General features: G+C 34.1%; 3 protein-coding genes across 4 annotated transcripts; 1 reads left to right on the plus strand and 2 right to left on the minus strand.

Moving 5' to 3' along the window:
- Window positions 1-234: 234 nt before the first annotated feature.
- LOC133693097 (putative disease resistance protein RGA3) lies at window positions 235-2,265 on the minus strand. Its single transcript, XM_062114218.1, has one exon. The coding sequence runs from the start codon at window positions 2,153-2,155 to the stop codon at window positions 1,097-1,099; it is 1,059 nt and encodes a 352-aa protein (XP_061970202.1). The 5' UTR covers window positions 2,156-2,265; the 3' UTR covers window positions 235-1,096.
- Window positions 2,266-3,847: 1,582 nt separating this feature from the next.
- LOC133693157 (Golgi apparatus membrane protein-like protein ECHIDNA) lies at window positions 3,848-7,333 on the minus strand. Its single transcript, XM_062114312.1, has 6 exons — window positions 7,277-7,333; window positions 6,068-6,124; window positions 5,769-5,972; window positions 5,585-5,644; window positions 5,127-5,253; window positions 3,848-4,217 (listed from the first exon to the last, which is right to left on the minus strand). Exons 1-6 carry the CDS (start codon window positions 7,289-7,291, stop codon window positions 4,129-4,131), a joined length of 552 nt encoding a protein of 183 aa, XP_061970296.1. The 5' UTR covers window positions 7,292-7,333; the 3' UTR covers window positions 3,848-4,128.
- A 752-nt stretch (window positions 7,334-8,085) lies between these two features.
- On the plus strand, window positions 8,086-11,158 carry LOC133693646 (chloroplast stem-loop binding protein of 41 kDa b, chloroplastic-like). Of its 2 annotated transcripts, XM_062114899.1 has the most exons (11): window positions 8,086-8,310; window positions 8,400-8,534; window positions 8,617-8,703; window positions 8,825-8,915; window positions 9,008-9,062; window positions 9,842-9,902; window positions 9,978-10,199; window positions 10,306-10,422; window positions 10,544-10,633; window positions 10,723-10,876; window positions 11,084-11,158. In XM_062114899.1, exons 1-11 carry the CDS (start codon window positions 8,206-8,208, stop codon window positions 11,113-11,115), a joined length of 1,149 nt encoding a protein of 382 aa, XP_061970883.1. In that variant the 5' UTR covers window positions 8,086-8,205; the 3' UTR covers window positions 11,116-11,158. The 2 variants fall into 2 exon arrangements, with proteins under 2 accessions (XP_061970883.1, XP_061970884.1); XM_062114900.1 differs by lacking the exon at window positions 11,084-11,158 and having other exon boundaries at window positions 8,087-8,310; window positions 10,723-11,025.
- The last annotated feature ends 1,591 nt before the right edge of the window (window positions 11,159-12,749 follow it).

Consider the following 12,749-nt stretch of genomic DNA (forward strand, 5'->3'; position numbering starts at 1 on the left):
CCTTACCGTTTAAGCTATTAGATTAAGATGGTTTTTTAACATGATATCGGAGTTTTAATAACCAAGTGGGCACGAGTTTAAATCTCATCATCCCTGTTCATTTAATAAAAATTAAACAAAAAATAATATAAATGCAAATTTGAAACTCAAAAACTCACTTAAAAAAATATATTAAAAAATAATATAAATTATAAATTATATATCAAAAACTCACATAACCTAACAGCTTAACTATTACATATAATTTGAGCTATTAAGATAAAATAGTTATTTAAAATGCCCAAAACAAAAATTGACAACGTTTGAAGAAGCTTTTGTAGCGAGTAACAATAACTGAACCTTAATGTTTCCAAACAGCAGAGCTTTGTGATGGATTCGGGTAACTCTTTGATTTCCGTACTTGAGACATCAAGATATCTTAAATGTTTCATCTTGCAAATTGAATCTGGTAACTCAATAGATTGTCGCGATTTCAGAGCTCTCAAGCTTTTGAATTTCCAATACCGATTTAATACATCAATAACAGTATGCAATTCTCTAGATTCAACCTCTGAAAATGCTAATTCAACATCTGTACAAGAAATGAGATTTAGATGACGAATATGAGATGCACTATCAACAACCAAATCAACCTCCAAAGTTAACGTTTTTGATTTTGAGACCGGTAATGTAAGATCATGCATCTTGCAACTTGTTACGATCTTATACTCATTCCTTTGAACATCTTGGAAAAAGGAATTTGCAAGCAAGTAATTGAAATACTTGTTGCCTATGTCTTCCATCCTCCCATTTGATGGCCAAAAAAACCTTCACCCGTCTAAAGTTGAATCAGCTCTTCCTTTTCAATGTCAAAATCTTTAGGAAAAATGTAGCAGTAGGCAAAATATTTTTTCAATGTTGGCGATGACAAGAAATCAAAACTTAACTTCAGTACACACAAAGCTTTATTTCCATCCAGGGAATCCTAAATTCTACTGCTTAGAATTGACTGCCACTCCTGTGTCTCCTTTCTGCGCAGAGTTCCTCCCAGAAAATTAGCAAGCAATGAAATCCCTCTACATCTCTTTGCAATCTCTTTTCCAATAGACTCCAAGTCTCAAGCTATTGATGTTCCTCCACCCCCACTCTCATTTCGGTTGATAATGGACCAACATTGATCATCTGATAGTCTCCTCGGCTCGTGCTGACTCCCAAGAGAAGTCTCCATCATGCTTGCTACATCCTCACTGCGGGTTGTAACAAAAACAACAACATTCCCATTCTTGCCATAAATTTTGAACAATCCCTCCTTCAAACCATCCCACTTTTGAGCATCTTCATTCCACACATCATCTAGTACTAGAAGAAATGTTTTATTTTGCAGCTCTTTCTTAGGGTTTTCAACTGCATCAAGATTGTTCAACCCACCAGTAGTTTTATCAATCTTTTGCAACATTTCTCCTAATACCCTAACTTTAATAAAATCATTAGAAACACAAACCCATATTGTTACATAAAAAACGTTTGTCTCCTTAACCTCTTCACAATCCATTTCTGCTATATTAATCTTTCCAAGACCTACCATACCCACAGTGGAAACAACAGACAGAACTTGTTGATCAATCGAGCCAATCAACAATTTCATGACTTTAGTGACATCATCCTCCCTTCCTATCACAACTACTGAGCTGTCAAGGGAGGAGTCTGTCGCTCTGTCCCAGCTGATTTCAGGAGCTCTATCTACATGTTGTAGAGATGTATTTCCAAGCCCATATCCAGTTGCAAGTTTCTGAATTTCATCCAGGGCTCCATTGATCTTCTTAACTTTTTGACCCATATTCAAACGGAAAGCAACAGAGTTGTGGAGTGAAACAAAGTCACGTACCCTTCCCTTCTGCTGGTCTTTGCAAAGAAAACCACAAGCAAACTCATCTAGAACATCTTCAGCATCATAAGCTACATCTTGTAGCATCTCCAGCCAAAGATTCACAGACTCGTCTGTTACTGGCCTTCTGGCTACATCTTGGAGCACAGCTTTGATCATGGTTGAGGACTGGTTGAGCTTCTGCAGATGTCCCTCCAATCCCCAAGCAAATCTGATCCCTTCAGCAGCTATGGAACTCACCCTTGTCAAAGTCTCCTCCATGGCAAACGTAAAAAGAAACTCTGCAGCCATTTTTTCTTGTTTTCTTTGGGAAATCAAAGAAGAAATATTGGCCACCAGAGAGAGAAATATGCTCTGAAATATTAAAGATAAAATGAAGAGTGCGTTGGAATATCTGCGCATAGTTGAATGAGTGTCCCTATAATAATTAATTGATTGATGGCAGCGGCAGCATCTTGCCATCTTCCACGAAACCACAACAGACAATTTGTCAAGTTTGTCGGCATCGTATTTAGGATAACTTTTTGTACCTTTTTATTTATTTACATTTTTCACAAATTTCTTACTAGAAAGCTACGGACCGGATTATTGATATTCACTATGCTACCAAGGTATACTAACTCTTTCTATATATATATATATATATATATATATATATATATATAATTCATAATAGTTAATTAGATGTGATTTGGTTATAATAATTAATAAAAAAAATAAATGAGATAATCAATAAAAATATAATCTTATTAAAAAATCAAGACAATATATTTTAAAAAATATTAAATTAACAACATATTAAATTGACTCAAATCAATATGCTAAAGGGGTGTTTGGTTTGGAAGTGCAGTTGGTTTTTTTTGTGGAACTCATCTAAAAAGCATGTATTTTTTTTGTTTTTTAAGGTGTGGTTTGTACTTTTAAAAAATTATATCTTTGAAAAAAGACATCACACCTCCAAGCTAAATACATACTAAATCTACAACCAAGATCATAACACTATAATAACTCCTCATAAAAATATAAAATAAATTATGAAACATAATTTTTAAATAATTTAATATTGAATGATGAAATTGAAAAAAAAATTAATTAAAAAAAGAACTCGAATTAACTCAAGTTAACTTGTTAATCCAGTAACTTGAATCATGAGATCAAAATAACTATATAGAAAACAAATCTAAACAAATTATGTAACTCAATTCTCAATAAATCAAAAATTAAATAATGAATTTTCAAAACAATTCAATTAAGAAAAGACAAAAAAATAACTAAAATCAACCCGAACTAACACGTGAAACTTATAACATAATAACTTTTTAGAAAACAAATTAAAAAACAACATAAATCAACTCAGGTTAACCTACTAAACTCGTGACTCAAGTTATGAAATTAAAATAATCATATAGAAAACAAATTAAAACATAAAAAATAACTTGAAATAAATTACAAAGCTACAAATTCCTAAACTAAATGTCAAATAATAAAAATGAAGTTGATATATATATATATATATATATATATATATCAACTTCGTTTTTATTTAAAGTATAGTAATTTATAAGATGGTGTAAAGTAAAGTTATCACTAAATGTTTTGTTAAAGTGTTAGAAATGTAGTGAAAATTTTAAATTATTTTAATATGTTAATATTAAAAATAATTTTTTTAAAATAAAAAATATTATTTTAATATATTTTAAAATAAAAAAAATATTTCAAACCAAACATCGACCCACGCGACGCCATAAAATTATATGACAACCATTCTAAAGACCCCACTTGCATATTTGGGCTCTCTATTTTCTAGCTCGAATGACAATGAGAAATCCAATAAGCATACTGCTGGGCAAAGTCTTCAAATCTAGCTAGCAAGCTCCCTTGATCGATGAGAAAACGAGGGGAGTTTATCTGAAAAGTTCATATCAGAACCCCAGACGAACACAATTATTGAACTATTGATTTCTGTAGATATCGAGCTGCGGATATTGAAGGCTGTTAAGACTGCTTTACTGAAGAGAGCTAAAAACATGGCAATAATTACACTCAACAGCAAAATTATTTCTGTAACACTATCGTTTTTCTTAATTCATTGCACAAATGATTAGGTGTCTGAGAGGTCAACAAAACATCTAAACTGTATCCTACTGGAAGTTCAAAAAATCAACCGATGCCACCATGTCTGTATGCTTCCCCCACCAATTTTCAACATCTCTTGCACAAGTGCACGACTTCGGTTACATGCCCCACCTTCTGTAATGAATGAATCACACAACACTGAATGCTGACTGTATGGTAGATGACACTCGAGATGCAATGGTCTGCGATGCGAACTGCTGGAACTGCTTCTTAGCATCTAAAAGAAGGAAGAATAATTTCACATCCTTTTCTCATATTTATCAAAATAATAAATAGAATGACCTAAGGAGGATTAGGCAATAGACCCAAGTGATCAATGCTATGTAAACAGTTAAGTTGTGAGGAATACTTTTAGCAGCAAATGAAATAGAGTTTGCGATAAAAATTCTACAGTATCAGCACATGCACAGAGTAAATTTATCCAGACTTACAGCAATTAGTAAGGTTAATCAATGTTGTGCAGACAGTTAAGTTGCGAGAAATACTTATAGCAGCAAATGCAATAGAGTTTGCATAATAATTCTATAGTATAAGTTCAAGCACAAAGTAAAATTATCCAGACTTGCAGCAATTAGTAAGGTTACTACTAAAAATGCAATGAATCTGCAATCATTCCACTTGTTTTGTTTTCTCATCCCTCACACGCTTGCCTAGAATATTAAAGGAGGTTATATTATCTGAATAGCAAAAGAATTAAAAACTTTTTCAACTCAAACTCTTAACTTAATTGATTTTAAATCGTCCATGGCAGAACAGCTTACAAGGCCAATGGCATCACCATGTGTTTATTGGGAAACTGATAGGTTTATCTAGTAGTGTGTTTTGCAGCGGAGCTGTTACTTGGTGGGAACCCACTAGAGCGTTGCTGTCTGTCATGGCATTTTATATAGAATACGCTACTGATTAATCAAACCATAGTGTGATGTATCACAGGCTCAACATAGTCCTTTAAGGCTGAATCTGATTTATTTGACACAAACTGAAACCTAAGTTTTCATTATCCATGTCTGCTTCCTACCACTGGAAATATATGGATAAGAAGAATCCCCAATCTAATGGACAGTCTCCAGGACAACATTTAAGCAAATGACAGTCTCAGAAAACCAATAAAATGTTGTTTGCTCACCTTTGCGACATTTGGTGAAGCCAACAATGTTTGCAATGCTGAGGGTCAAACATACTCCAACAATGAGGCAGTAATCTGCTTGGAACCTTATGAGAGAGAAAATTCCAAGCACAATCCAGGCGACCGCCTACAAAGTTAAAGGCAAATAATAAATAACATTCAAATGTAGAAAAGAGAGGAAAACAGAAGAAAAGTTTATATCTGAATTTGAACATCAGAAGGAGTGCAAACAACAACCGAAAAAGACCATTCCACATCAATTTACAGACATTCTTCAATCAGGATCTTAAAAAATAGAAATGAGTAGTTCACTTAACATTAGCTGCAAACTATATTGCATTTCTTTAGTTCCTGACAAGTATTCTGTATACACCCAAGACCCAACTTTTTTACAAATATGATATGCTGAGGATATGATTTAGTCAGTAACAAAAGAAAATCAAATCCTATGTACTTACTGTTATGTAAAGAGTCCACCAGAACAGCCATGAGTCTTTCTTGTTCATTCGGGCTAATGACTAATGCCAAAACAAATATAAAAATGGATGAGATTCAATTTCAATATCAAACATCCTTATGAAATTGAGAAGGGCCAGTGCACAATGAGTACATATACAATCAAGCAAGAGTTTTGAAACTGACCTCTTGGTCAAGGGATTCAAATTTCCACACACTCTCACCCAGATCATTTATCTCATTCCACCACCTAAGGCCAACTAAAATCCGACCACTCACATTCTTGACCACCCAAAAATCAAGAGCAGCAAGAAGCACAGTCACCACAAAAATGATGACAAAGCTATTAAAAAAAAGAGCAGAGAGTATGTAAAATGCCAAAGCTCCTGCCTGCAGAAAAAAGAAACATAAGAATATTATCTTGTTCTATTTAAGTTAAATCAAAAGAACTAAACTTGTAAACACAAATTGGATATGTCACATACCTTGAAGAGAACATGAAAGAAACATGTCTTTGGATTGGCGTAATTTTCACCAGGGGGCTGTCAAGAAGAGTTAAACATAAATTATTCGTGCAGAAAAAAAAAATTCAATCAAATGCCATTCAGGATTTCCACTGCTTATAGTTAACACTATTCCTATCTAATAGAACTTAAACAACAAAGGGATAACATGCTTAAAGAAGTGCTATACTCTCTCATTCCAAACTTCATAAATTCACTCCTTATCATTAGACACCAAAAGGAATCTCAGGATTCAAAAATTAGATAGAAAATATATTCTATAAACTTTGAACTGTCTGCATAAATTGAATCTCTTAATCATTGTCTCTACTGCATACTATATATCCTTCATGAACACAAGGAAAACAAAAGCAACATCGCAACTGAGTTTCTACTGAAATGATTCAGTAGATTGAAAACAAACTAAATATCTCATCTGGGTTTCCATTAAAATGATTTAATGCATTAAAAACAAACTCAAAATCCCAATCGAACATCTATTAAAATGACTAAAAGCAATGAAAACAAATACCGCAACCATGGTAAACAAGCTCAACATGACCCAGTAAATTGAAAACAAGCACAACATCTCGTTTGGATTTCCAACAAAATCACTTAATGTAACAAAAGGAAAGCTCAAAATCCCAACTCAGCTTCCATTAAAATGAAAAAAAGCAACCAGTATCGCAACCATGCGACTAAAACGATTCAACACGTGAAAAAGAAGAAGAAGCAACATCTCATTCAGGTTTCAATCAAAACAATTCAATGCAACAAATACAAGCTAAAAATCCCAAATGGGTTTCCATAAAACCGAATAAACCATGAAAAAACAAACCCAATATCCCAATTTGTTTTTCATTAAATGCAACAAAAATTGCACCTTGACATTGCCTTTTTCTTCCTCGAAACCGACCCACATGAGACTAACATTGCCTCCCCATAAAAAATCTTGGCTTGACAACTCAAGACCAATCACATAGGTACTTAATAGTCCAATTAATTATAAAGATTATCATATTTCTAAAAAACCAATCCAAGCTCAAAATCTCCAACCAAAAAGCAGATCTAATAAACAGTCCAAATTCATGGATAAATTACAAAATTAATCGAGCCCCATAATTATATTCAACAGAAAGCAATTATTTCTTTTTTTGAGAAATTGAAGAGAAAGACGGCGACTTGACTCACCTGGCTAGGATCCATTTTAGAGCTTCTCTTCTTCTTTTCTTTTGCTTTCTATTGGTTTGGTTGATTTAAGGAGAAATTTTCTTTTAGGGACCTTTTTGTTAATGTATTCGTATAGAGTTAATTCCTCATATTTCTGAATTGGTCCTTTTAGTCTTACAAAGTTACTCTGTCCACCCAAAATTCTTTTTTTTTTCTTCTTCATTTTATTTTAACAGTCAAAATATTTTATGAAAGTTTTTTCATACCATTAGTTTTGGAAAAATCTCAAATGGACATCCAATTTTTTTTTCTCAAAAAAACACCATTTAAGAATTCATCTGAGTTAACCCGATGACAATAACCTAAGCTATGCCGACTATGAAGTTACAGAGATAGAGTAACTTATTTATTTAGTCCTTCGATTGTAAAGCTAATTACAACTTAATCCTTCATGTTTTAAAAACCTATAATATAATTCTTAGTTCTTGTTGACTCTCGTCTTATTAAAACATCTTTGGTTCCATTTCTATCTAAGAATTTTGAATTTTACAATGTTACAATTTGAATTTAAAAAAAAAACTACAAAAATTTTAATAATTTTAATTCCCAACAAGAGTCAATTTAGGGACTAACTTATACGTTTTCAAATAAAAAAAGACTATGTTGTAAATAGGTTCAGAATCTAGGGTCTAAAGAACAGTAATAGTTCACTCAAAGAGGAAACAGGAGGTGGTAATGTTGTGCATGAATGAGAGGCTATGGAATATGGATATAAGCAAAAGTGAGGTGGATGATGGGGTCATTGTCTTATCCTAAATTGTTAGAAACCAAGAAAAAAAAAAGAGAAAAATAAAACAAAGATGCAGCAGAGCCAGAAACTTTCAAGTTTCTATTGGAACATACTTGAAAAGGCAAAGAGAGGTGGTTGAGACTAGAGAGGTAAGCATAACATGGCTAGGTTGGTGGCTGTGCAGCAGCAAACTCAACCTTCTTTATCTCTTCTACCTTCCTCTCTTTCTGACTTCAATGGCACTAGACTCCACTCTCAAGTCCAGGTCTGTCTTCCAGTCTTTCTGCATGGCAGTCCGTCTCTTTATTTGCTTATAGTTAGTCCATGTGTCAATAGTTGTGTACTTTCTTGCAGTGTAAGAGAAGGGCCTGGCAGACAAAGCGAGCATTACAAGTTTCAGCATCAAGTTCCAAGAGCATTCTTATAATGGGAGGCACTAGATTTATTGGTGTGTTTTTGTCTAGACTTCTTGTCAAAGAGGGTCATCAGGTAGACTTACTATTACCATTTTCTCTTATTTTGTCACTTCTTTGAATGGAATAACTGCAGAGGTGCTTTAAAATCTTGGCAGGTGACCTTGTTTACTAGAGGTAAAGCACCAATTACACAACAATTGCCAGGTGAATCAGACCACGATTATGCTGATTTTTCTTCCAAGGTATATTTATGAGCCAAATGGGTATGAGATTCTTGCTTCTTATTAGATTTCTATAAAGAAATGAAGTACTACTGTTGGACTCAGTAGGCTAAAACTTTTGTTGTTGATCATGATTTTCTAGGTCTTGCATTTGAAAGGAGACAGGAAAGATTTTGAATTTGTGAAAACTAGTCTTGCTGCAAAAGGCTTTGATGTTGTCTATGATATAAATGGTATGCAAATGTCTTATTACTGCATCCCTTTCTGGCACAATATTTTGCTCTTTTCATCTGATGCTGATCTTCTCTTTTCGATATATTTTTAGGCCGTGAAGCAGTTGAAGTTGAACCTATATTGGATGCTCTGCCAAAGCTAGAACAGTAAGCTCTCAACAGTGTATTGATGATTTTGTTTATAATTCTAATATCCATGTGTATGATCATTTCATTGTTAGCTTTGCCTTTAGCTGTTTCTGTGGCACTTTTTTCGAATTTCGTTGTGCGTTTGATTCTTGTTATTGTTGATTAAATTCCTTAGATCTTGATAGCTTCCATGCTTCTCCATCAAAACCACTTTTTTTTTTTTAATTTTTAATGTAATTAGTTGATTCAGCTTATCTTTAATGCAACACGAAGAAAATACACTATTTTAGAGAAGAGTCACAGGTCTGATTTAACAGGTCAACCCGTGACTTATTGATCTAAAATATAACCTAATTGGGTTTTATATTAAACTAAATAGGAGTTAAATTGTCAAACCCGATACCGCTTAAAACCTAGATGGACCTGGATTGATATTTTAAAAAAAAAAACATTGTTTGATTTTTTTTAAAAAAAACTTAAAATAATACTATTTTGGACTCACCTAGATCAACATGTGACCAATGCCTTAACCGGATCATGGCACAAGCCAGGTTTAATAACATTGTTTTGAGTTGCGATGCTGCATGCATTTCGGTTCTTCTGCAGAAATTCAACAGAGAAACTGTTGTCGAGAAACATGCTTAAACCATGGCTTTTCCCTTTTCTATTTAAACATCATGCGTGCGAGATTCGATCAGTTATGGTTAGTCTACAAGAAATCAGGAAACTCCGCAGTCTATCTAGCCTTTCAATAATTGCTGCTGTCTTTGATAATCTGAAGTTCTGTTGATTCTCAGGTTCATATACTGCTCTTCAGCTGGAGTTTACCTCAAATCTGATCTTTTACCGCACAGCGAGGTATGCCTGATAGCATTTTCTTTTTCTCAATCTTCTGGTAACTATCTCTTCTAACCAGATAATGTCTGGTTACAGAAAGATGCAGTTGATCCAAAGAGCAGGCACAAGGGAAAGCTTGAGACAGAGAGCTTATTAGAATCAAAGGGTGTTAACTGGACTTCTATAAGACCTGTCTACATTTATGGGCCCTTAAACTACAACCCTGTTGAAGAGTGGTTCTTTCACCGGTTGAAAGCGGGCCGCCCGATTCCAATTCCCAACTCAGGAATTCAAATAACCCAACTTGGTCATGTAAAGGTGAGCAAATCTTTGATTCCATCACGAGTCTCAGTATTTCTGAAAGCAACTTTGGCATGAGTAACATGAAAGCAAGTTTCTGGCATGATGAGTTCGAAATTCCCAGGATTTGGCAAAGGCTTTCGTTGAGGTTCTTGGTAATGACAAAGCCAGCCAGCAAGTATTTAACATATCAGGAGAGAAGTATGTTACTTTTGATGGATTAGCAAGGGCTTGTGCAAAGGTGATTCTGGATCATGTATTGCTGAATATATGCTAGACAGTTGAAGTTTTATAGCTCTTTCGGTAACTTTTTCGCTGAATTAACATATCCGACTGTATCTTCCGATCTTTTTCTCTCTCAGGCTGCTGGGTTCCCAGAACCTGATATCGTTCACTATAACCCCAAAGAGTTCGACTTCGGGAAAAAGAAGGCTTTTCCATTCCGAGATCAGGTAATTTCTGACAGAATTTGCTGCCACCACCAATTAACATCTGTAGATTAAAACATGTTAAAAACAAATTTCTTTTGTGTTTCATGCAGCATTTCTTTGCATCGATCGACAAAGCAAGGCATGTTCTTGGATGGGAACCTGAATTCGACCTCGTGGAAGGTCTTGCAGATTCTTACAACCTTGACTTTGGCAGGGGAACATACAGGAAAGAGGCTGATTTCTCCACTGATGACTTGATTCTAGGCAAGAGCCTTGTTCTTCAGGCTTAGATCATTCATCCTATTTTCTTCACCTTTTGTTATAATTTTTTTCTTCTTTCATCCTCTACGTATTTTATTTGTTTCCAAAATTCACACGCTAGTTCAAAAATTATTCATCAAATTTTACCATTAGAGGCTTCTTGTAAATGAGAATTGGACCAATTCTCAATCTTGTTTTTGTTTTTGCCAGGCAATTTTCTTCCACTGCCTTCGAGGAATTAATAAAGAGTGAAAGCTAAGAAGCGATTCCATGTGTTCTTAATAAGTTGATTAGTGGTTTGAGAATCCTCAAATGTTACCATAATCCATGATTGCAAGAATCAATTACCTGAAATTCTCAAACAGATTCAACTACCGGAAGCTTAAACACAGCAACATTGGACTACCTGAAGGTTAAACAACAGAAACGTTGGACCATTGCATAATGACACATCCGAACCTAAGGAGATTATGATTCAAAGAACAAAGTTTTTAGAAAAGAATCTCAACACAAGAATCATATTCATAGTTTAATTGCTGAATTATTCCTCTCTAGTAGTCTGCTCTTCCAAAAAGGATTACAATTCCAAAAACAGATTTTAGAAATAAAAAAAATCCAAAATTAAAATTGGCTTTTCTGCTCCTAAAAATTATGCAATTGTTTAGTTTAATACAAAACATGATCACTATTACATAGCATGCATACTTATAAATCAAATTAAAGTACTTATATATGAAATTAATTGGTATGAAATTTAAACTAATATAAATTTTTTATTAGACACTTGTTAAAGATATTAGTCCAAAGATATGGTGTTGTTGTCAAGAAATAAACTCTTTCTTCTTAAGATTTGAATGCTTATCACTTGGTGAAAATAATCTCTCGCGATTCTAACAACTTAACTTCCAAATAATACACTTTCTTTGAGAGTCTACGAACCGAAGTACTGTGAACTCAAAATTTCTACAAATCTTCTAAGGTCTAGTGTGGAGACCAAGGGGAAGAAAGACAGAGAAAACAAGAGATCTATTTCTTGTATTCCTTGCATAAAAGTACCAACACTTTCTTACACAAGAGTACTAACTCAAATGTTAATATAATTACTCTTTCTTTCCTCTCCTTCACTCTCCACTTCACGCTAGTTCTCTCCTTCACTTCTTCACCACCTATTTATAGGAAGACAAGCCCCTAATTTATATCATGACATATGTCGTTTGGATTTCTTTTTTAAATCCTAGCGCGCGCACATTTCATATCATTAACCTAACACACTCATATTTAACAAATACGGCTCACATTGACACCATTGCCTGTCATTTTGAATTTACCTTCCATTTCACCAAGCACATACAATTAGGTGAATAATCTCTATTAGGTGAATATGAGTCGAGGGTTTATTTCTGAGTCATCCACGGTTTGTTTTAATTATGAGTAAGTTTCATGTTTTTGTTACAACAAATCTCTTACAGCGAATTCATCAAAACCTCCAAGAACAAGCAAGGTTTTACATTCGAACTCGTTTTATTTCGCAAGTATATAGTCAGGAATACGCCATTAAGGTTTAGTCAGAGTCGCACATGTATCAGCACATATTTCTTTGAGTGTAATATAAACTGAAAGATCTAGGGACTAATCAACAACTACTGCAAGTGAAGCTTCTGCAGAATATTCTGCAACAGTTCTCCACCGCTGCAACAGAACAATAGCAGTCCGAACAATGAGATAGTAGCGTTGGATTGATCATAACAAGCAACACACAACAACCAAAGCAGTCGTAACAAGAGTTTTTTTTTTAAAAAAAAAAGACTTAATGCTGGGACTAAGGCAGCGGAGGATTAGACCCTTCATCAGTATGGCCTGGACTACCAGGTCTCCA

The sequence above is a fragment of the Populus nigra genome, chromosome 5 (assembly GCF_951802175.1).
Source record: "Populus nigra chromosome 5, ddPopNigr1.1, whole genome shotgun sequence".
NCBI lineage: Eukaryota > Viridiplantae > Streptophyta > Magnoliopsida > Malpighiales > Salicaceae > Populus > Populus nigra.

Coding starts and splice junctions, on each gene's coding strand:
- LOC133693097 (XM_062114218.1), bottom strand. CDS start 2,155: ATGGCTGCAGAGTTTCTTTTTACGTTTGCCATGGAGGAGACTTTGACA.
- LOC133693157 (XM_062114312.1), bottom strand. Junction 5,973..6,067: donor TCTTTCATGTTCTCTTCAAG/GTATGTGACATA, acceptor TTTTTTCTGCAG/GCAGGAGCTTTGGCATTTTA. Junction 5,254..5,584: donor GGTGGACTCTTTACATAACA/GTAAGTACATAG, acceptor TTAACTTTGTAG/GCGGTCGCCTGGATTGTGCT.
- LOC133693646 (XM_062114899.1), top strand. CDS start 8,206: ATGGCTAGGTTGGTGGCTGTGCAGCAGCAAACTCAACCTTCTTTATCT. Junction 9,063..9,841: donor GCTCTGCCAAAGCTAGAACA/GTAAGCTCTCAA, acceptor GTTGATTCTCAG/GTTCATATACTGCTCTTCAG. Junction 10,877..11,083: donor CACTGATGACTTGATTCTAG/GCAAGAGCCTTG, acceptor TGTTTTTGCCAG/GCAATTTTCTTCCACTGCCT.